The 25,261-nt window shown below is 33.4% G+C and overlaps 2 protein-coding genes and 1 long non-coding RNA gene across 4 annotated transcripts; 2 read left to right on the forward strand and 1 right to left on the reverse strand.

The window, feature by feature from the left end:
• Positions 1–1,089: 1,089 nt before the first annotated feature.
• Positions 1,090–9,520, reverse strand: LOC111017474 (uncharacterized). Of its 2 annotated transcripts, XR_015787303.1 has the most exons (4): positions 9,380–9,520; positions 9,075–9,244; positions 3,912–3,992; positions 1,090–1,501 (listed from the first exon to the last, which is right to left on the reverse strand). It is a non-coding gene; the product is annotated as an uncharacterized LOC111017474 (long non-coding RNA). The 2 variants fall into 2 exon arrangements; XR_002602286.2 differs by lacking the exon at positions 1,090–1,501 and having other exon boundaries at positions 3,619–3,992.
• Positions 4,091–7,881, forward strand: PSY1R (Leucine-rich receptor-like protein kinase family protein). The gene has a single exon (XM_088117809.1). It carries the CDS (start codon positions 4,448–4,450, stop codon positions 7,715–7,717), a length of 3,270 nt encoding a protein of 1,089 aa, XP_087973935.1. The 5' UTR covers positions 4,091–4,447; the 3' UTR covers positions 7,718–7,881.
• Positions 9,521–18,774: 9,254 nt separating the features above from the next.
• On the forward strand, positions 18,775–20,738 carry LOC111019261 (4-coumarate--CoA ligase 2-like). Its single transcript, XM_022295608.2, has 2 exons — positions 18,775–20,256; positions 20,349–20,738. Exons 1-2 carry the CDS (start codon positions 19,100–19,102, stop codon positions 20,569–20,571), a joined length of 1,380 nt encoding a protein of 459 aa, XP_022151300.2. The 5' UTR covers positions 18,775–19,099; the 3' UTR covers positions 20,572–20,738.
• Positions 20,739–25,261: the final 4,523 nt, after the last annotated feature.

Genomic DNA, 25,261 nt, shown 5'->3' on the forward strand with positions numbered 1-25,261 from the left:
GAATATAATATAATAATAGGCAAATGGTTGAGAAATTTACCTAAACTATTTCCATAAAGCAACTAATTTCCTAAATTGATATGATTAAAAAATATTGTTATAATATCATGTATCTTTAATATTCAACAAGTCTTAACTACTAAAAATGTGTCAAATAAGGCATCTATCTCTAACCAGAAGGTCATGAGTTCGAATCCCCACCCCCATATGTTGTACTAAAAAAAAAACTACCAAAAATGTTAAATACTACCTAAGTCAATATTTCATATTATTTTTTCATTGTAACAAAATTCACACAACGTCTTTATATATCTTTTTTATTATTTATTTTCTAAAGTTAAATATATGTTTACAAAATATAATTATAAAAAAATAATAAAACACACCCATCTTAGTGTTTTATTATAAGACTTAGTTACTAGATGGGTGTGTTTTATTATAAGACTTAGTCTAACCTAATTACTAAGGCGAACATTTCTACCAATAATCATCTCAGGCCTTTTCTCTTAAAGAGGCTAAGTGATTTTTTAAAGTTTGAATTTGAAAAGTAATTCTAAACTCTATTTCCTATATTCAATTCTCAAGTTTATCTATAGAAGGTTGCATAGCTAGATACGAGATGCTAATACTTTTGTACCTCTTTTTCCTTCATCAAAATTCTATTTTTCAACTTTTTGTAAAGAGTAAGAGAATCTAAAATAAACTAGAAACATTCTCCAAGATTTTTATACCCATCCCAAGTCTTTCCTAGAAGATACATTTTTCTTTTTAAGCTTTCTCAAAAGTCAAGTAAATTAAAAGAAAAAAAAAACTATATCCTTGTCCCTTTGAATGTAGGCCATGGAATTAATTCCCTTCAAATCATAAGAAAACAAACCCACTAAGATGCATAATACTTGCAAAATAACTTAATTAACACTTTAACCAAACACCTCCCATCCCATAAAAGCTTATTTAGACATTCCTCTCTCGAAAAGAAGGAATTTGAAAAGAAAAAAAATTAACAACCAATAGAGTGAATTACAAATTTTAATAATACCTTTCGTAAATAAAAAGGCATCTTCACAAATTTGTCAATGTGGAATAAAAGATAAGTTCTATCATATTAACATAGAAGAAATATAACACGATTCAATACAAATTGACAATATAAGTATTAAATTGAATAAATAAAAATTGTGATCTTTTGGAGGATTAGGAGGTAAATAAGGTTTTATTAAGAAATTACAAAGCAATAGGGCAATGTGTGTGACAAATGGGATGGTTGCTATCTTGAGGTATAGTTATATATTTGCCCAAAATTTCAAAGGTGGAGTATGAGTGGCAGAGAGTAGAGGCAATATGCCCAAAGGAAAGGATTTGACTTCACAAGGGCCCCAGCAATCCAACACACTTATTCTTTGAGTCATATCTCTGGTTATTAATTGAACCAAAAAAAAAAAAAAAGTGTCACCCATTAATGAATGGAATCCTTCCACCCATCTGGCTAGCTAGGCTGACTCTGTATTAAAAAATAAAAATAAAAAATCATTTGAGTTATTATATTTTTTTTTTCAAATTTTAAGTTAAAATACTATTTTGTTCGTATACTTCCAACTTAATTTCATTTGGTCCCTGATTTTAATCTATAAATGGAGTAGAGTTTAGTGTGTAGGTTTGAAAGCTGAAGAGATCTTAGACCATACGACACTTAGTGGTCTATGCAAAGGAGCTCTTGCAAGACCAAAATCGAGATGTAAACAAATTTAGAGAGATCGAATTGAAAAATTGAAAATTTTATATGATAAAGACCAAATTGAAACTAAAGTATAAATTATAAGGATTAAAATAATAATTTAACGATTTCTTTTAGGTGGGAATATTGAAAGTAGCTTTTAAAAGGGAAGAAAACAAAAGAAAACAAAATATGATGCACTGTCAAGAGATAGTCCAAAGGCTTTGGCATGGATGCTTAAGCACAGCCACATTTGACATCAAATTTCATCCAATGTTTTATCTTAGCTTTCTCCCTTCCTTGAAGCCCAAAATAGAAAGTTCTTTTTCTCCCTCCTCTTACTTCTCCAGTATTTTGGCTATTTTCAATTGAGAAAGAAAATGAAGTGAATCTCAATTAGCACCCATTATATTCTCCACTTGCTCAACTGGATTTGGGTTTTCTGTAGATGCTGTGGTTGGGGAATAAAGAAAGAAAACAAAATGGATAACCTAGTCTACAAAATAACACAAACATTTACTGAGCTTCACTAATTTTACCTTCTTTTTTTTTTTTTAATTCAACACGGGCAACTTTATAGTCAGAATATATGAACATTTGAGAAGAATTGATCCAAAGGAAAATTAAAAAAAAAAAAAGAAGAAGTCAACCAAAAGTTTCACTCTGCACTTAACAGCCCGAGAAAATCCCATTATTTTTATTTTAACTGTTTTTTTTTTACATGAAATACAGTTGAAAAAATTTACATAATTGAAAAGAAATATTAAGAACAAGTGATTTTGTGGATAGGGAAGGGCAAGATCGATAAGAGGCAGGTGGTAGTTTTTCGTGGGAGTTTGAACATGAGGTGGCTTTAAAAAACTGAACCTGAAGAAGAATATTTAAGAGGTGGCTTTAAAAAACCGAACCAGTTGAAGAATCATACATTGAACTTTTATATGCTGTGAATTTAGAGCTCAAAAAATGGCTGGTGTCAATCCTTCTCTTAGACATTCTTCCACCTGGGCTTTCGTTTTCTAGAGAAAGTCATATGGCATGAATCTAAAAGAAATCCGCCAGCATAATTTTTAAAATAAACCCTAGCAAGAATTCGGGTGGTCAATAAACAAAATTCTAGGAAATGCAAATCTTTCACCCTCTGTTTTTGGATTTGGTCAATTTAAGTTGCTAGATATGGAAAAAATTTAGAAGAGATCGTGGCTGACAGAATTATTGTAATTCAAAAATCAAGTTTGATTCTTCTCATAAGGGCAGAAAGGCAAATTAATAAAATAAAACAAATCATTCAATAATATAGAACTGTTAATATATTATCAAAAATATATATATATTTAGGATAGCTAAAAAATCTGTAGTTATTCTCTGGGGACGACACATTTATGACAATTTCTGAAAACAAACCTATAAAGTACTAAATGTTATACTAAAAAAAAGGGTACTAAATGTTATATATATATATATATATATATATATCTTTGGAAATCTTTTTTTCAAGAAAAGGTATAGAAATGAAAGGGGTAGCTTTTAGAGTTATTAGCATTTATAGCCATAAATATGACAATTCATAAAAATTATAAAATTAAGGAAAAAAATAAAAGAAATAGCCCCTACAAAAACCACATCAATAGGCAATATGTGCAAATATGTTAATCTAAACATGAAAAATTTTGAGTTCAACGAACATTGGTGGAATTTGAATATTCGACCTCTTAATTGAAGGCAAAATAGGGGAAAAAAGACTTAAAAACATTAGGATTTGCATGCATCATTTAATAACCCCAACCTCAAACATCATGTAAAAATTTTATTATAATTAATGGGTGATTTCAAATTTAGAATCAATGGTAACAAACAAATTCACTAAATAAATCAGAAAATAAAATTCTATAAATAATGAAATATTATACTATTTCCTTAAAATCAGATACATAATAATTAAATGAAAGTCTAATATAAAAACAATTAGAAAATTGGATAACTAAATCCCTCTATGTATATGAGAAATGTGGCTCGTTTTTTAGACTCGAAATCTACCACTTGCTAGAGAGGTATAATATGAAAAAGGGCAAAAAAGAATTAAGGGTCTAATATGAAATGAGAGATATAATGGCTTATGGGTCAAATTTGAACGGGGTATAATATAATGTGAAAATTAAGAAAATTAAAAAAAGAGAAAAATAAGGTTATAAAGAAGTACCAACAAGAAGAAGTGGAGTAGACAAATGGGTGACCGTGACTGTGTCCTCTGCCCACCGATTGCGTCTGCTCAACACGTTGTCTTCCAATAGAGAAATAAATTAGTCAGAATAATAATGATGATAAGCAACAAAATTATCTTTAAAAGATTAATTTTAAAACCCCAACAACGGCCATTAACCCCCACTTCCCACCTCAACCCAACGACAAAAGTAAACGCTAGATGAGAACTAAATATAGTGGGAGGGGAGTAAGAGCAAAAAACCCCATTGCCATTGCTTATTTTTATATATATCTTAGACTTTCCAATGTCAACGTCACCATCTCTCTCTCTCTCTCCATTCCCCCATTTTCTCTCTCTATTCTTCCTTTTTTTTTTTTTTTTGGGTCAATGGTTTCCCCAATCTTGTACAAGGTAACCCTGAAGCCTGATTATGACTATGTACTTGGAAGCTAGGTTCTTCCTCTTCCTACAACTTCCTTGTTCCTCTCCACCTTGCTCTTCCACTCTCCTTCTTGTAGTCTTTTGTTTTTCAGATGAGAGATGATAGAATGGCCACCTTGGTTGGTGGTCTCATTCATCACCAGCCTTTATTGCCTAATTTCTCCATTCACCTCTTTGTTTTGACCCTGTTTCTGGTTTTACAATTCTTTCCTCCTTTCTCTGTTTCGGCTTCTTGTAACCCATCTGATCGCGATTCTCTCTGGTATTTCATCAATTCTTCATCTGTTGCCCCGGGTTTCAATTGGTCTTCTTCGATTGATTGCTGCTTCTGGGAAGGAGTGTTTTGTGAAGCAATCGCGAACAGCGATGACGCCCGAGTTACCCAGCTTTTGTTGCCTTCTGCAGGTCTTCGTGGAGATTTTCCTCCATCTCTCAAAAACCTTACTTATCTCGCTCACCTTGATCTCTCCCACAATCGCCTCTCGGGTTCCCTCCCTTCTGATTTCTTTACATCCCTAACTCGCCTCAAGGTCCTGAATTTGAGCTACAACCGTCTCACCGGCCACCTGCCGCCGCCGCCGCCACCGCCGTCCGGACTTGTGATTGAGACTCTGGATTTGTCCAGCAATCAATTCTCGGGGACAATAACTGCTTCGTTTATCCAGCAAGTGGCAATTTCGGGGAGTTTGACCAGTTTCAATGTCAGCAACAATAGTTTTACAGGTCCCATCCCAACCTCCTTCTGTGTTAATAATACTACATCCATAAGTTCCGTCAGGTTATTGGATTTTTCCTCTAATGAATTCGACGGTGGAGTACCTCAGGGGCTGGGGAACTGCCCCAATTTGGAGGTTTTTCGAGCGGGTTTCAATAGTCTCTCAGGTTCTATTCCCTCCGACCTTTACGATGTTCTCACCCTAAAGCAGCTTTCTTTGCATGTTAATCACCTTACGGGGAACATCGGCGAGGGAATTGTTAACCTCACCGGCCTCAGAATCCTAGAATTGTACTCCAATTCTTTGATTGGCCCCATCCCGCCGGATATTGGAAAGCTCTCCAACCTGGAACAGATATCGCTTCACATTAACAATCTCACAGGCACTCTGCCCACATCATTGATGAATTGCACCAATCTTACTTTGTTGAATTTGCGGGTCAATAAGCTGCAAGGAGATCTCTCTAATGTTGATTTCTCTCGCCTCCTTAAGCTCACCACACTTGACCTTGGCAACAATATGTTCACAGGTAGTATACCTTCGAGTCTTTACTCGTGCAGGTCTCTAAAGGCAGTTAGATTAGCCAGTAATCAGCTTTCTGGAGAAATCTCTCAAGAAATTGCAGCACTTCAATCACTGTCCTTCCTCTCAGTTTCCAAGAACAATCTAACCAACTTAAGTGGAGCTTTAAAGAATTTGATGGGTTGCAGAAACCTTGGAACTCTTGTCCTCTCCAGTAGTTATATTGGTGAAGCATTGCCGGATGAGGATATAATTATAGATGCAAACACATTCCAAAACATCCAGCTTTTGGCTATTGGAGCTAGTAAGTTAACTGGTAAAGTACCCTCGTGGATAGAAAAGCTCAGGAATCTAGAGGTTTTGGATCTGTCATTTAATCGTCTTGTGGGTTCAATACCTGAATGGTTGGGTAATTTTCCGAGTCTATTTTATGTTGACTTGTCTAATAATAGAATATCCGGAAAATTCCCCACCCAGCTTTGCAGACTGCCGGCTTTGATGTCGCCGCAGATTCTAGATCCAGCAAAACTGAGTTTTCTTGCACTGCCCGTCTTTGTTGCACCTAATAATGCTACCAATCAGCAATACAATCAGCTTTCCAGCCTTCCACCAGCTATATATTTGGGCAACAACACCATAAGTGGCACTATTCCCTTGGAGATTGGGCAATTGAAGGTTATACTTGTATTAGACCTGAGCAACAACAGCTTCTCCGGCAGCATACCAGATACAATTTCCAATCTCAGCAACTTGGAGAGATTGGACCTCTCTCGTAACCACCTAACTGGTGAAATCCCCCGTTCCCTCGGAGGTCTCCATTTCTTGTCTTGGTTTAGCGTGGCCTTTAACGACCTTCAAGGACCAATACCAACTGGGGGTCAGTTTAATACCTTTGGAAGCCCTAGCTATGAAGGAAATTCAGGGTTGTGTGGTCCTCCTATAGTGCAGCGCTCGTGCTCTAACCAGACTATAGTAACCCATTCTGCTGCTCAAAATAAAAGCATAAGTAAAAAACTTGCCATAGGATTAGTGTTCGGTATCTGTTTAGGTGTTGCTGTCATCATCACCCTGCTAGCGTTATGGATATTATCCAAGAGGAGAATTGATCCGAGAGGGGATGCCGACAAAATTGACTTGGACATGATTTCAATTAGTTCTAATTACAATGCAGACAACAACACGAGCATAGTCATTTTGTTTCCAAACAATGGCAACAACATCAAGGAGCTTACCATTTCTGACATAATAAAGGCCACTGATGATTTCAATCAAGAAAACATAATTGGCTGCGGTGGTTTTGGCTTGGTATATAAAGCAATATTAGCAAATGGGACGAGACTTGCTGTAAAGAAACTCTCGGGAGACTTGGGACTGATGGAAAGGGAATTTAAAGCAGAAGTAGAGGCTCTGTCTGCGGCCAAACACCAGAACCTGGTTACTCTTCAAGGTTACTGTGTGCATGAGGGAAGTCGGCTGCTAATGTATTCATACATGGAAAATGGAAGTTTAGATTACTGGTTGCATGAAAAGGTTGATGGTCCATCTCAACTTGATTGGCCAACTCGGCTGAAGATTTTGCGAGGAGCAAGTTCTGGATTGGCTTACATGCACCAAATATGTGAGCCACATATTGTACACCGTGATATCAAGTCCAGTAACATCCTGCTCGATGAGAAATTCGAAGCTCATGTTGCAGATTTTGGACTATCTAGATTGATCAATCCTTACCAGACTCATGTTACAACCGAACTTGTTGGCACCTTAGGATACATTCCTCCAGAGTACGGACAAGCATGGGTCGCCACTTTGAGAGGAGATATGTACAGCTTTGGTGTGGTCATGCTTGAGTTGCTTACTGGTAAAAGACCTGTAGAGATATCAAAACCAAAGGCATCAAGAGAGTTGGTTGGCTGGGTGCAACAAATGAGGAGTGAGGGCAAACAAGATGAAGTTTTTGACCCAATCCTGAGAGGGAAGGGCTCTGAAGAAGAGATGCTCCAGGTTCTAGATGTTGCCTGCATGTGTGTCAGTCAGAACCCCTTTAAAAGACCAACCATCAAGGAAGTTTTTGTTTGGTTGAAAGATGTGGGAGCGACCAAAGTTCAGCAAAATAAGGATGTGTGAAAATGCACTTCTATAAATGAGGACAGATATCATACTTGCACAAAAGAAAAAATAAGTTTTTGTTTCTTTTCTAATGCAAGCAACCTTTTTACTACAGTTCTATATTCTGGTGTAAATGATAAAGGAGCAGTTGTATTTATTAAAGTTACTTTTTTTGTTCATAATTCTGGCATCTGACTCTAAGCTCGTGAAGAATGTTTTTTAGCTTGTATCTGCAAAATTATAACCCTGAAATAGGATGTATTTGATTATCGAAAAAATAAGGCCAAATACTATTACTGAAGAGCACGTGAGCAGGAAAAAAATTCACATCAATATGACTTGAAAATTTTATACGTTATACCAGCAGTTAGTGGACCTTCAAAAGGAGATCTAATAAAAGATATCCAGATAGCAATACTAGGCTTGAAAATCGGTCAGAATTAACCGGACCATCAGCTTGTAGCAAATTCCAAACAGAAGGTCTACGGAGACAAATGGATCAGTCATGCGGTCCTTGGTTGGTCACTTGGAGTGATTGTAAAATTGTCAATGGCGGTTTAATATGGTGTGCCAGCCGGTTTTATGTGGTTTTAGGTCCGTTTTATGCATCTTTACTAACACCAGTCAGTTCTCTTTTTCACCAACTGGATCGATGTCAATGGAATTGGTTCAACCATTAGTAAAATTGTCAGTGACCCTATGCAATAGAAACGTATGGTAGTAATAATCGGATATAACATTCTACAACCTACAAACGTTAGGACGCGAATGTAGAATAATATCCCAGATAAAGACAGGTACAGCAGAAAACATGAACAATACAGCTGCTGAGTCTGTGACTAAGCTACATGGGGTGAAATCTCATTGTTAAAAACTTCAAAACCACAACAAACACGAAAACACAATGGGAAATGTATGTAATTTGAGAGAGGCAGAGAGACGGAAATGCAACTTTCTGAGAACTATATCCACTGTTACTAGGGAAACTAGATAGATTAAAGGAAGTGGTTGTTCTCTCAATTATTTTCAGCTATTCTTTCTTTATAACAAGTATACTATGGCAACGACAACCACCAACAAAAGAAATATCGAATGGTCCAAAAATAGCAACTCCGTTCTCCAAAGCCTATACAATAAAATTACGTCCAACTCACGGCATTCCTACAACTCCTAAGAGGGATGGTCCACTCGTCCAACTGACATCGACTCTCCTGAATATCGATTCACCTAACTAACTATATGCAGAAACAATCATGACTCATGACATTGATTTCATACTCGGAAAAAAAAAATCGAACACTCGTAAATCGTAAACAGATCAATTATGGATATACTACTCGTTCGATCAGTCTGTGAGCTGAATTTCGAAATGTACCTTTCAGATTCCAGAAAATAAACTGCCTCCATTGATATTTTGGAATGTTTGCCGGGAATAATTAATTCTTTCGCTAGTGACATTTTCAGCACGTTCCTAATTTCCTCATCTTCATTCTCCACTGCATTGGTATCTGGCGAATCTTCAGCATAATTTCTCGAGCTTCATAGCTATATGGCAAACAAATTTAGTATACACAGTACCGGAGGTAGAAATTTGCAGAATGAAAAGAGAATCATACAAAATGGAACCAGGAAATCAGTAGAAATATAAAGAAAATCGAAATACCAACGGAAGCTATATACATTTCAGAGCAATGTGGACTGAAGAGCGGATGATTTTGAGTTCTCCGGGATAATGACCATCGGAGAGACCGTGGAGGAGGGAAACTGAAATTGCGGGCTTGTAAATTTGCGGACGGGCTCTCCTACTTTGATCTTATTATGAAGTTGCCCCGTTTATCTTATTAAATTCCGAAGTTTGGCCATGAAACTGTAAGTCCGTAACTGCCCCGTGCTTTTCGACGTCTTGGACCGCTGTTGCTGAATTGGGCCCATGTGGGCCTGAAATTTAATGGGCGATATGACATGAGAATGGGAGCGTCCTGCGTAATTAGCCCACGTGTAAATGCATTTTATAATGAGAGGTATTTACCTAAATAGCATAAAATAAAAGTTTAAATATTGTTTTGATTTGCTTCATTTCTATTTCTGTTTACTTTGGTCGTCTCCTCTCTAACTTTTTGTTCATTTTAATTTTTATATTTTTGAAACATTTATTTTATGGTCGCTATATTTATAAAAAGTGATCACTTTAGTCTCTTCTATTTTTTTTATTTTTATCTCATCTATTTATTTCGATCACAATTTTAACATAATACTTCATTCACTAAATTTTTTAAAATATAATCATAAATTTTGTATTAAATGATTTTTATTATGTATAAAATTTATGTTAAATCTTTGCAAATAGGGATTAAAATGACAATTTTTATTACAGGATTAAAACGGATGTTTTAATGTACATGGACTAAGACAAACAAAAATTAAAAGTGTATAAATTAAAATATACTTTCTAACCAAAATGAACTAAATCTATATAAATCTAAAAGTATATAGACCAAAATATTATTTAAACGTAACATAAATATGAATTTTTGAATATAGTAGAAATGTTAAAATTTTATAAAAATAGCAAAGTCAAATAAAACTCAAACTCAAAGGTAATGTGAAGCGGAAACGTCACACTTATAAATGTTTGAAAAAAATGAAAAATTGTGAGATTTTCACTTTTGATGTTATCAAAGAAATTTTAGATAATTACAATATAAATAATATATTTTTTATAACAATTTTGTATAAAATTAGATTATTTGGAAATTTTAAATTCATAAAAATACATATAGGTTTGAATCTTATTTTAGCATCAACCTCCATTAATTAAAGAATTTTAATTGCACTAAAAAAATAATAACAAAGCCCGTTAATAGATTTGAATCCTATCCTTTCATACTTGTGATGTAATAGTTTTTTTTTTTAAAATATATATATATATTATAGTTTCCGAACTTTTATATTGGTCATTTATTTGAGTTCAAGAGCTTTCAAGTTTCAAACGAAAAGATGAAAAATTCTTTGCTCTTTGGGTAGTTGGGTTTGCTAACAAGAGTTTTGTTATATTTTCATACCTACCTAATAGTGTTTGGTTCTGTTTTTTTAAGCTTTTTCTTTCTTTCTTTTTTTTTTCTTTGCTCTTTTCAACTTTGTCAAGCAATTGAAAATATATTAGGAAATATTTCACAATACTTGGTTAGCAAGTCCCATAGTTCAGACCTCTTATTTGAAAAATTAGAGGGGTTTTTTCCCTTTTTTTTTTGGTAACTTTTTGGGCTTATTGTTATTTTGAATATACATACAAGTAATCTAGGCTTCGAAACTTTCACACAAATTCACTTGAAAAATTGTAACGTCTTAGAAGATAAACAATATCAATGAACTTTAGTATAGTCACGCCGAAAGTATTATTTTGTATTACAATAGTCCATATTCTTCAAATGTATTTTTAAGAAATATGAAAACAAAACAAAAGAAATTATAAAAAAAACGATCATAACTTTTTTAAAATATAAAACTAAAAATATAATGGTCATCAAACAGAGACTTTATTGATTAATTTTATTACTGTCATTTCGAAAATTCTTAACCTTTAAAAATGTTTTCAAACATCTAGAAAATAAATGATCATAAAGTTAGACGTTAGACATACATAGAGGAGATTTCTTTCCCTCCTTTCATTTGGAAAACTTTCTAGTACTCCAATATAAAACATACTTCATTCGTAGATACTATTAAATTTTTTTCATTATGTATATATTTTTTTAGTACAATATGTAAAGATAGGGGATCGAACTCCTAACTCTTGATTAAAGATATACGTCAATTATTGCTGAGATATATTCGCTTTAGCCATAAATCATTATTTAATGTTACTAGAATTCACATTATTTTTAAATGATGCTTACAGATTGAACAATGGATGAGAATAGTATTACTACTTATGTTATGGGGAGAGAAAAGGAGAACGGACCAAGCAACGAGGGCCGAAGGAAACCCGAGAGAAGGCACGAACCAGGAGAGGGGGGCCGGCACCTGACGACCCAAGCCGGCCCCCGACCGACCAATGGTCAGCGCACTCCTCGGCGCCCAGCAGTTCTCGACCCCCCAACCGAGAACTGTAGCGGTTCATCCCGACCGTTTCGCAGTCCCACCCGAATTGTCCTGCATTGATTCTCAATTTAACCTAAAGCCCACAATGAAGTGAGCGGGCCCAGATGTATGAGGATTCGACTGGGGTAAATTCTAAAGAGATTAGAATTCGACTTCTATAAATAAAAAAAGTGTGAGTCAAACCCTAGAGGTATGCCAAAATACCATACTCTCTACCTTCGACTGCTCTGATACTAACTTAAGCATCAGAACCCGTGTGACAAGAGCACACCGGTCTTAGTGCTATTCTATTTTGCAAGTCTCATCGGTCTCATTATTCTAGAAGTTTTGTGCGAATTTGGCGAGATCGAGCCAAATTTCTACATCAACAACTACCATAGTATATGAAAATTTTCCTTCCATTTAGATCGAACACTACCTTCCTTTATGGGAAGATGAGTCGTTCACAAAAAGTCTCGCGTTAATGTGATCTAGCTTTTCAATTGTTTTAGTTTTGTTTTGTTTCATTTCTCATGATACTAAAAATACACCTATAAAAGTTTGGGAACTAAAATATGAATTTATTTATTTTTTTGAATACAACATTGGAGGGGAATGATCAAACTCACAACTTCTTGGTTGGAGATATATGTCAATCGTCGTTGAGCTATCCTCATTTTGGTACGAGTTTGTTTAAATATAAAGTAAATATAAAAATGAATCAATACAATGTAATTAAATTAAACTAAAACACCGAACGCCAAAGAATATGAAAATTGGAGTGCGAATCCTCTTGGCAGTTGGAGAAGCACAAGCCCACCACCCGGATGAAGCACCAAAACTTTGAACGACCGCGTTTCAAAGTTTGACTTATCTTCAAACCAAATTGATTAAAATAATATATTTTTTTCGGAGTCAGCCTATGAAGTTGTTAGTTAGCACAGACTCCGTTGACTATTGACCATGCGTCCAAAATAATAACCACCACGTTTAATAAAAGAAAACGTGACGGATGTAATTTTTATTTCTTCCAAAAAAAAGACTGAAAAATAGTCAATGAATTTAATTTACCCTTAGGTTGGATTATAAATTTATTTTGATGAATTAGTTATAATCAATTAAATTTTTTTGGGATTAATTAGATTGGTTTGTAAGTTATTCTAAAATTAATTGTGAGTTGAAGGGAGGTAATTAGTTTCATTTATGTTATTTTTAAATTTATTTTATATCCAATAAATTTTGACAAATACTTAGAAGTATTTCAAACATAGTTCCAATTAAGTAAAATTTGATCATTAAACAACAAATATTTTAACTTCTTTCGAATAAGGAAATAGAGGTTCAAGATACTAACATTTTCATTAATCTAAATATTTTATAGTTGAGTCGAAGTAAATCTACCGTTTTAACTATAATCATTTACATCTAATAAAAACCCAGTGCATTTTGTATAGATCGAGACTTGTTGCAGGTGGATACTTAAAAAAAATAGTGTAGTTTAGAAAAAATATTAGAATAATTTTCTAACTAATTCTAAATAGGGTAGATAAATAATTAAATCATTTAGATTTTGACAAATTCATCTTTACCTACTTTACTTTTGAATACTTTTATTTAATTTACAGTATATTTAACATTACTTCGAAAACTACTTTAATTTTAAATTAAAAAAAATACATTATCCTTGAAATTACACCTCTAGTTGTAAATTTGTAGTTGGCAATCAATTCAATTGGGTTCAAAAATCAAAAGTTTCTCCACCTAACGCAACTCACCCATACTTTTGTAAATGCCCAATTGTCAAGGAGCGAAGAAAATATCTCAAAAACGCAGAAAAACCCATAAAAGATACCATTTCTTAAATAAATTATTAATAATATTACAATTCTAACATAATTTTACATGCTCAACTATCTTGTGAATATTTAAAAAACAAAAATATATTAATATCAAACTTCAACTTTCAAGGGGAGTGGTGTTTTGAATTCCCAACCATTATTTGATTATAGATAAATGTCTTAGCGAACTATGCTCAAATTGACAATATTCATTTCGTTATCGATTTATCCATTTATCATTTACCCAATTTACCATACATAGGTAACACTCAAAGCTTAATATTTGAAATATAGATTTTTTACTGGCGTTCCCCTACAATTGTTTTCGAGAGTAAAACTTCACCTTATAAACTAACACGAGTCTTTGTAACCCCTGTCATTGGTAATACTATATTAATAAATAAAAAAATGTCCATGAAAGCATACTTCACGACCAATAATTTGTTTATATCTGAAAAGACAAAGTTTGGCTCTGGATTGTTTGAACATCTCCCGGGGTAGTTGGAGGAGCGAGTATCAGCGTTGGTGGGCTGGGCCTCCTTTTTAACATGGGTTTTGTTTCTTTTTTTTATTTATTATTATTATCATTCATTTTATTAATTTTTTTTAATAATCGATTTAATAACCGGCTAATTAGCTCATTTCGAAAACGTTTCGTGTAGGTAAACTCTTTTTTGTTTTTCTTTCTTTTAGCTATAAAGATGCATTGATCTTACAAAATCAGCCAATCAGATGAGTTTTTTTCCCTTTTCTAATTACTTATAGTTTCTATTATTAAGAAAAATTGCAACCTTTTGATGGGAATTGTAATAATAATTATAAATAGCATATTTTAATATTATATTATATAAATCACACTTGTTTTTATTATTTTTAATAAATAACACTAAATATAATTATTTTATTTGTTTGAGTGACAACAGAGTGACGGTTCCCTTATCTTCGACCTCAAGAGAAAGTGTAAGTACATATTACTCTAAGCGACGTTCAGGTTTACAACATTCAATATAATTATTGGATCTCGCTCGATAAAAAAATAGAGAAATAAATGTCACTTTTATCCGTCTAAAATATACATATTATTATTAGTTGAATGTTGTTTTCAGAGTCACATAAATAATTAACTTAATAATATTTTATCAATAATATGCTTCTATTAACATTGAATCATATACAATAATTATTAAAAATATATATGATATTGGTATAGTATTTATTAGTGTTTTATTTATTTGGGTAAGTTGAAATGAATTTGGTTATTTGTTATAACTTGAAAACATGCATCTCAAATTATCTGTTGTGACGTCTGACTAGAGAGGAGAGGTACATGAATGAACCGATATCACATCGAATGAGAGTGATCCTGAGATCATGGAAGAATTGTTAAGAAAAGACTTAAAAGAATTGATAGCTACTATCTGGTTCAATCATAAGAACTCCAAAGTTAAGCGTACTTGACTTGGAACGAGACAAAAAAGTGTCGAATCCGGATTCCAAAGAAAAGAGGTGTCTGTTTACAAAAACAAAAATTTAATTAGTTTAAATGTTTGGTTTTCACAAGATTTCACAAAACTTCAAAATAAATTACTAACTTATTGTATTTAAATTTATTTATTAATAAATTAAGATTTAAAGACTTTTTTTTTTAATACAACAAATTGGGGTGTGGAAGTTTGAACATCTTATCTCAAAGAAAGGAGTTGATGTCAATTATATGCTTATGTTGACAGATTGAACCATTCATAAATTTAGTGTAGTATGAAATAAGAATATAATACTCTTTGTGTAAAGAAAACGCATGTAGTATGTTAGATATCTCAATTAATTAAATTTATTTTAACCAATCAACTTAAGTTTTTTGATTCATAGTAATTTGTTTAAAATGATATCGAAGTCTTGTGTTTGAATAGAGGCGTAAGCTTCTAAATTTATTGGTGATTTAATCATATTTAAAATAATACTCTGGTACTTTAAATTTTACCTTAATGATGATTTTTTTTATTACACTTTTTTAATAACCAGTGCACCCAACTATGTTATAATTTAAATACATTTTAAAATATGTACTGTTTTTGAAAAGCTTCAACCCCATTCTCATGTAGTTTTTTATTAAACAATTTTTAATAAGACATTAATTTAATAATGTATTATAAAGAGTTAAACTAATAATTGAATTAGCAATAATCAACCCATTAAGTTAGTACGGTTAATACATATATATATATATATATATATATTCTCTTTTTGTGGTAGTACAACAAATATTTGAATGAGAGCCTAATGAACTCCAAAAGAGATATGAGAAGGAAGATCGTAGACAAATCTCTAGTTCTGATGGTGCAACTCATTTATACCTTTGTTCAATTTACAAATGAGAGCCTTTAATATGAAATTTAATGCAAATATCGCCATCGCCAACACACACACATGTATATTTCTCTTTTTCCTTTTTTTTTTAACATGGCCAAAACAAGCCCACGTAGTTGGTGAATCACAATAATAAATTATATACAAAAAATAATTCAATTAAAATAAATAAATGATATTCTTCATTTTTTTTTAATTTGCAATTTTTATTAGTTTTTTTTTTCTTTTTCCAATTTCGTCTCTTTTATCTTTTAAGATTTTTAATTTTATGTAGGTTTAAATTCTATTTTGGTACATACATGATTCATTTTGATATATGTAATTTCAAAATGTTTGTTTGGGTTTCTGTGTTTCAAATTTTGTTAATTGTAATTTTAAAACGTTTGTTTCATTCTGTGTACTTTTAAAAAGAGACTAATTTAGTCTTTATTTTAAAATTTTAACACAATTTTTATCATAGTAAAATTATTTAATACAAATTTATGGTTACATCTTAAGAAATTTAGTTAGTGAAGTATCATATTAAAATTATAATCCAAATAAATAAGATAAAAATAAAAATGAAGAGACTAAAGTGGCCACTTTTTTAAAATGCATAGATCAAGATGGACAAATGAATAAAAATAGAAAATACAAAGACTAAAATGGACATTTTAAATATATAGATCAAAATAAATAAAATATAAAATAGAGGAACCAAAATATTATTTTAAAAAAATTCAATTAAATTATTATCGTTGCATAAATGATGTAAAAGTCAAATACACTTTATTAAGGTGAAAATATTATATGGTTTAATTCGAGGAAATAAACATGCTACTTACCCATAAAATTTAAAACTCCCTTATTGATGTGGCCTATAGTATCTTACTTAACCTGAAATTGCTCTTTGTTATAGAAAATTAATTCGTTCTATATCCAACCATCAACAACCTCATAAAACTTTGTAATTTTTAAATTTGTTTGATCACAGAAATGACCAAACTTACGAACTTTGGTTCGGACCGAAAGATGATCGGGAGGACGAACAAGAGATCTGTAAGATAGAAAAATAATTCGACGTCCAAATCAGGAAGATGTGGAACTGTATTAGGAGAATAATATAGTGTTCGCGTACTAGAATGGGGGCCAATGACTTCTATTTATAGGTGAGGTCTCCGACAATATCTCCGACAGGACCTCAACGGAACTTTAAGGTAACTGCGAATCACGGTGTTCTGTCGTGAAATCTGTTGGAATATAAGGCTGAGCCGAAGATGTCCAGATCAGTTTATTCGGGGAAGGAGAAGAAGGTTTAAGGGAAACATAGTCGGCTCAGTATTGAGAAACGTATAATTCTCTCCTCCAATCAAGATGTGCCACGTATGAGGTAAAAAATCACCTCCAACAAAATTCATATCTAGTTCTTCGTTATAATAACTTAATTGAACACAAATTCAAATAGACATTTTCGCTCCCAGACCTCAACTTTTCATTTTTATTTTCTCAAACGTAATAGAAATATAATATTTTTAGGGTTTCACGTTACATTAAAGTTTGTTTGATTTAAATTATGGTTATTTATGTAAACACTTCAATTTGGTACACAAAGTATCAACTAACATGAGCACAACTCAACAGTTAAAGATCTCTTACTCATTCCTAGACATCCGAGTTTCAATCCAAAATCATACCCCTTTATTATAATCATCAACTAAAAAAAACACACACACATCTTAAATATTTAATTCTAGGTTAAATATGTGTCCAATATTTAATATTGGAGTATTTTTTAAATTTAGTTCCTCGCCATTGTTAAATTTTAAAATGTCGTCAAGAGCATAAAAATTCAAAATTTCTAGTATTTTTTTAATAATTTAGATGAGAAATCAGAAACTTCCTTCTCTCATATAATTCTTTTTCTTCCTCTAAATTTCTGTTAATTCACTCTTAACTATATCATGTAAACTTATTGTTAGTCAATTTTAACATGAATAACTAAATTGAAAACCATTAAGACTAAATTAAAATTATATATATATATATATTTATATTTGAACATTGTTGAACGAGAAATTTTGACAAATTATTAAATGTCACATCATAATTTAAAATTATATTTTGGACCAATCATAAAATTACATGTGTCCTAAATTAATTTGAAATCGGTAAATCAAATTGTGTCACGTGTCTGTCCGATGAAATCAACTAATTAAATCAAAACTCATAAAGATATTGGACCTAAGCCCATGGCTCATGATCTATATAAGACCCATCAAAGTTCTAGACTCGAACATGCAACTGGACTACGAGACTTCAAGAATTGCCAAACATCGAAGATTCTAAAGATTCTTTAATAATTCGAGAACAAATTCACAAACTCTCGAATTAAAGTTCACAGATGATCATATAATATAAATTGTAACACTTGCATACGTAAATAAAAATATAAGTTCATTAATTCGAGTTTACTGTTATCAAATTTTTCGGAACAAACATAAACCATAATATTTTTCTTAAAAAAAATGGAAAAAATCATAAACCATAGAAATAAGAGGGTTGGTAAAACGAATGGCGAGGAGAGAGTGAGTGGAGTGGTGCATCCACAAAAGTAAGTAGCCTCTTCCTCCTAGTCAACATCCCGGGGTAGGTGAAGCCTCACTGCGCTTCCTTTGCCATTCCCCAGACCCCACTTCTGACCGAGAAAAAAAAAAGAAAAAAAAAAACCCCCAAATTTTCCCACCAACCAAATTCTATTTTTCTATCATTTTCTCGCCTCCATAAATCCCCCCCTCCCACCCATTCACCTCCTCACCAAACCCATCTCTGCTTTCTCTCCTCTCTCTCTCCCCTCTTCTTACAGTTCCAAATTACATCTCCATTCGGGCAATCATGGCCGTCGAATCCAACCAAACCCGCGAGTTCATCTTCCGTTCAAAAACTTCCCGATATTTACATCCCCAACCACCTCCCACTCCACGATTACGTCTTCCAAAACAAGCCCAATTTGGGCTCACGGCCGTGCCTCATCAACGGCGCCACCGGCGACGTCTACTCATACGACGACGTTCACCTCACCGCCCGCCGCGTCGCCGCCGGGCTCCACAAGCTTGGCATCGGAAAGGGCGACGTCATCATGAACTTACTCCCCAATTCGCCGGAGTTTGTGTTCTCGTTTCTCGGCGCGTCGTATCGCGGCGCTGTTATGACGGCGGCGAACCCGTTCTACACGCCGGCGGAGATTGCCAAGCAGGCCAAGGCTTCCAATGCGAAGCTGATCGTTACGCAGGCTTGTTTTTACGATCGGGTTAAGGATTTGGGCGGCGTTAAAATCGTGTGTGTGGATTTTGCTCCGGAGGGGTGTTTGCATTTCTCTGTTTTGAGTCAGGCGGATGAGGACCACGCGCCTCCGGTGGAGATTGCCGGCGACGACGTGGTGGCGCTGCCGTACTCCTCCGGAACCACCGGGTTGCCGAAGGGGGTTATGTTGACGCATAAAGGACTCGTGACGAGTGTGGCTCAGCAAATCGACGGCGAGAATCCGAACCTCCATTACCACGCCGATGACGTGATCCTCTGCGTTTTGCCGTTTTTCCATATTTATTCTCTGAATTCGATTTTGCTGTGTGGGCTACGCGCCGGCGCCGCGATTTTGATAATGCAGAAATTCGAGATTGGTACTCTGCTCCAACTCGTTGAGAAATACAGAGTCTCGATCATGCCGATCGTGCCGCCGATTTTCTTGGCGATCGCGAAGTCGCCGGAGCTGGAGAATTACGATCTCTCCTCCGTGAGGGTTCTGAAATCCGGCGGAGCGCCGCTCGGGAAGGAGCTGGAAGACGCCGTGAGGGCGAAGTTTCCGGCGGCGGTTCTCGGGCAGGGGTACGGAATGACGGAGGCCGGTCCGGTTCTGACGATGAGTTTGGCTTTCGCGAAGCAGCCGTTTGCAGTGAAGGCCGGCGCTTGCGGGACGGTGGTGAGAAATGCGGAGATGAAAATCGTCGATCCCGAAACCGGCGCCTCCTTGCCGGCGAATTCCGCCGGAGAAATCTGCATCAGAGGAGACCAAATCATGAAGGGGTATTTGAATGACCCGGAGTCCACCAAGAGGACCATTGATAAAGAAGGATGGCTACACACCGGCGACATCGGCCTCATCGACGATGACGACGAGCTCTTCATCGTCGATCGGTTGAAAGAACTGATCAAATTTAAGGCATTTCAAGTGGCCCCGGCCGAGCTCGAGGCCCTTCTAATCACTCATCCTAAACTATCCGACGCTGCAGTTGTCGGGTGCGTTCAAATGAATTCTGTTTTTTGTTATCTCTTAAAATAAAATTATTTAAAATAATTTCTTAAACTTTCTTGATTTTGGTTTTTTATAGTATGCCGGACGAGCAGGCCGGAGAGGTGCCGGTGGCATTTGCGGTGAAGGCGAACGGCGGCGCTGTGACGGAGGAAGAGGTGAAGCAATTCATAGCGAAGCAAGTGGTGTTCTACAAGAGGCTAAAACGGGTATTCTTCGTCAACGCCATTCCGAAGGCGCCATCTGGCAAGATCCTCAGGAAAGAGCTCAGAGCAAAACTTGCTTCTGGAGCTTACAATTAAATTCAACACCAACTTCTTCAACTTTCCAAAAATCTACCAATTTTTTTTTTCTCTATTTTTAAATCTTCTGTTTGGATAGTTAATGGAAATCCTGTAATTGGATTGTGAATGTATTTTTATAGTTAATTTAAGCTAATGAAATCAATAAATTTGGATTACTATTTCAACTTTTTTGCCTGCTATTTTGAAATTAGAGTAATCATTATGATAACTTTTTAATTTGAGCAAGTATCCTTTCGATGTTTTCAAATTGTGGCTATTCAATCTTGTAATTGTAACTCTATTAATGATTAGGTTTAATGGTAACCATTTTTAAAGTTTGAGGTATAGTTGCAGCCATTACATATGTTTAAGGATGTGGTTTATGATTTATGGTTTTTTTTCTATTCCGTGAACATCCATGCTAGTCAATTACGGCTGCTTTAACTAAATCTAACGTAAAATACTACAAGACTCTACAACATCTTGATTTTCGAGAAACGCTGAGATTTAATGTTAGGTATGATCATCATAGAATTTTATCCTAGCAAATGATCTTAAGATTTAGGATTTTATTGTAACAACTTTTATAGTTCAAGATAATCGACATGTTTTTAAGCTATAATGAGTTAGAACACGCTTTGATTAATTAATTTCATAAGTCTACGAGAATAAGCAATTATTCGAATGGAATGTTTGGTGACACAATTTTGACCCCTCATAATAATTTGTATATATATATAGGTCATCATTTTTCATCACCAATAAAAATTTGATAATTTTTAAAATTTTTTAAATGAAAAATAAATAAATTGTTCTGTATCAACTACTTGGATTCCTTTCTAACAGATAATGAGTAGAAAACTGAAATAGAATAAGATAAGATAGAGTCCAAGATGGGCAAAAATGACAATTTAGGAAAATCAAGTAAAACGGAACGTGTGAAATATTTTATCAATTTTATATTAGTTTGCATAAGTTTGTTGCTTTATTTTATCTTTTTAGTCCACTCGCTAAAATTAGAAAACTAAATAATAATAAGAGAAATCCCAACTTGATGATCTGAAATTAAATCGTGTGTTTTTTTTATGCATATTTTGTTTAAGGGTACATATTAAATCTATTTTAGTATTATAACTTTTATTTTTTTTATTACACTACATAATTTTGCCTATAAAAATATGGTCTCTTACAATAATGACAAAAAATTAGGTAAAATAACAGAATCAACATCTACATTGAATTTTTCAAATATAGTAATTTAAAAAAAAAACCACGGAAGGTGAACCTAAAAAATCTCAAATTTACCCTTAATTAGCCCAAAAAGATGGAGGCCCAATAACCTAGTTGTGTGGGATGTTAAATTTAATTTCCCTTGGATTTCCACTAATATATATTTGATATGCTATTGATATCTCACTGATATACAATTGATATACTACTGATATACCATCGATATAACTATGATATCTACTGAATAATTTCTTATATGATTATACGACTTACCATTTATTGATTTACTACTGATGTAATACTAATATGTGTCTAATATATACTTCATATATCTTTTATATACCACTTATATACAACTGACTTACTTCCTATATAACTATGTATCTACCGATATGACTCATGATATGATTAAATGATTTACCATTGATTTATCACTCATTATGACAAATATATACTTGATATACCTTTAATTTATCACTAATATACTTCTAACATAACTATGATATTTATTGATATAATTATGATATTAGTGTGTTGATATATATTTCTAATATGATTATATGACATATCATTGATTTGCTATTGATTTACTACTGATATATACTAATGATTTCAAATTTATTACCTCTGATATGTGTTTTGATATACTATTATTGAATGATATGACAATGGGCATTTTTATATGTAAAGCATTTTGAGTTTAACTTTGTCAATTTGTTGATATCAAAGTGATTTACCATTTACTACAGATATAACTCTGATGTATACTTGATGTACTTCTGATATACCCTACTGATTTATCTAATATACCTAATATATCTTGGGAAATCCAGCGTTAGCTGGTTTTCAATTAATTTGATTATTTTTTTTTAATCCTCATTAACTCTCTCACATCTTCATCTTCCCATTTCTTTTTTCCTATTTCTCTTATCCCCTCTTCTCTGTATGAACCAAATAATATCTAAAAATTGAGAGACTAACTATGTAAGTGAATGTTTATGGATCAAGTATGTTTTTGTTTTTCTTTTAAGAATAAAACATTAAAAATATGAGTTTGATTTGAAGTTTCAATCAATAATGTATTGATTAGTTGAGAGATACCTAAGTTCACAACTCTAATAAAATATAGAGTTATAAATAATTTAATTTAGTCTCGACCCTAAGCATTAAGGGTTTGATACATGTGGGGTAGAGGCGGATGTAGCCAAATAGATCAAGACAATTAATTGTGAATCCACCACGCACGATGAGTTCATATTCTCCAGATTCGATTATAAAGCAGATGACTTGGTGGTATGCTTGCGAAAACCATTTCTGGTCGAGACGTGTAAATGAAATTCATCCCGTGAAACAAAATATCGTTCATTCTTGGGGTGAATAAATAGAGACTACTGCTATACGATCTCGAACATAACTTCGGGCATATTTATAATACAAATGTGGTGATCAGTTGCACTTTTGTCTACAAACTTGTTTTACTTTCATATCTTCGGCTGGATGCATATAAGGGAAGTGCACGTTTGTGAGACCTTAGTCTGGATGGCAGGGAGAGCTTCTCTTTGGTTCCATCTATCCACATTCTCCTTTCCATCCAGAGAAATTCGAGTTTGATTGTTCTGTGTAGTCAATTCGTTTAGTATCTTGAGTATGTTTGTTTATTCGAGTATTCCCACCAACCACACCTACTCTTAGTTTAGTCTTGAGGCTAAGCTACAAAGATGTCGTGCGACTTTCCTTGTTCTCATATTAAAACTAAAGGGTCTTATCCATCCATCGATGGAGCCCACTAAAACCCACCATCCTTATACCGTGCTGTCCCTCTAGAAAGAGAAGAATAGACTATATTCCCTTCTTTTGCACTCTCATAAAAAGATATGTCATAAAATGAAAAAAAAATTAACTACATATTAAAATCCAAATTTATGGGATCTGGGATTTTCTTTCTCAATATCAAGAAAATTCGACTAATTCAATATTGCTTTCTCTATTAGTAAAGTAAAAATAATAATATAATTAATTTTGTTGCTTGTTCTCTTTGAAGGCGACAACTTAAATACTTCCATTTGTTGGGGCCAATATGTAATAAAAAAAGAATATTAGCACAGAAGTCTAGTTACTTAATAAGCAATCATTAACAAGTCATTTTCTTGACGAATTCCAATATTAAATCAATAAACAAAAGAGTTAGAGAAGATTTTCGCATCAATTTTGTGAATATTTATTTTTAAGTCTATCCAATGAATCATCGAAAGTTTTAATAATTGCTGGGTGCGATTATCGCTTGCCCCGTGTCAATGTAAAAAAGATATTGTTTTCTTATTTTCTCAGGTTGGAAAGTATAACCAAGTTGATCTATAATTGTATCTTGTCGGCTGACCTATAAGGTCAGAGCCGACCTATGCAAAGATATTCGTGGGAGGGTTAAACAATACATCAATCCGACAACACGTCGCGTTTCATGGGCGATCGGATGATCGTTAAACCGCTATCGGGACTCCTGTCGGAGATCATCCCTATAAGTAGGGATGTCTGCCCCTTATATAAGGTATGTGAATCCATTTGCATTCTGAGCGTTAGATCGGATTGTGACTAATTTGCTTGTCAGAGTGCTAATTTTGTTTTGCAGGTTCTTCGGAGGACAAGGTAGATCGTCTTGCACTTGCCGACCTAGGTGGATTATGAGCTTGACCATTTTTAGATCAAACAATAATTAATTTAAATAATTATTAAACATTCATTTGGTTTATTACACTTTCATCCTTGAACTTTTTAAAAAAATATATTTAAGTCTCAAAACTAAAAAAAAAAGAGGGAAATCATTCCGTCCTCAACGTTATTTTATTGTTGATTGTTTAACATATGGATAACTTTGTGTCGAATATGTATATTAACACGCTGAAATAGACCTGTATTCAAATTTCAACCAAAATTTTGCCTGAAAAAAAATATTGGGTAGGCAGATTTTATGTGGCCAAATAATATTCATGCCCAAAATGACTTTTGTTTTTATTTTTATTTTTTATGTTTAGATACTAAAATACATATTTGAAAAGTTTAAGAACCACAAGTTTTTTTTCCTTAAGCAGAGATTCAAACTTTTGAGGTTGGAAATATATGTTTTAATTAGTTGAGTCATGCGCAGATTAATAAATTAATAAAATTGTAATTTTACATGCATTAAACAAATTAATTGTCAAAACGAGCATAATTCAGCGGTAATTGATATATATCTTCAACCAAAAGGTTCTGAGTTCGATCCTCAACTCCACATATTGTACCAAAAAATAAATAAATTAATTTTGAGTAAAAAAGACGTATAAATTGTTTATTTTGAAATTTATACGTGCCTACTCATTATTTCGTACATTGGAATAAATTGTTAACGGGTCTCGTAGACAATTTCCTAGTGCACCTAATTTCTCTATGAGCATCTACAAGTATAACAATTTTATAAGAACAAAATTAAAATAATGATTAA

This window comes from Momordica charantia (assembly GCF_013281855.1).
Source record: "Momordica charantia cultivar OHB3-1 chromosome 9 unlocalized genomic scaffold, Mcharantia_2.0 BLBB01000009.1, whole genome shotgun sequence".
NCBI classification, from domain to species: domain Eukaryota; kingdom Viridiplantae; phylum Streptophyta; class Magnoliopsida; order Cucurbitales; family Cucurbitaceae; genus Momordica; species Momordica charantia.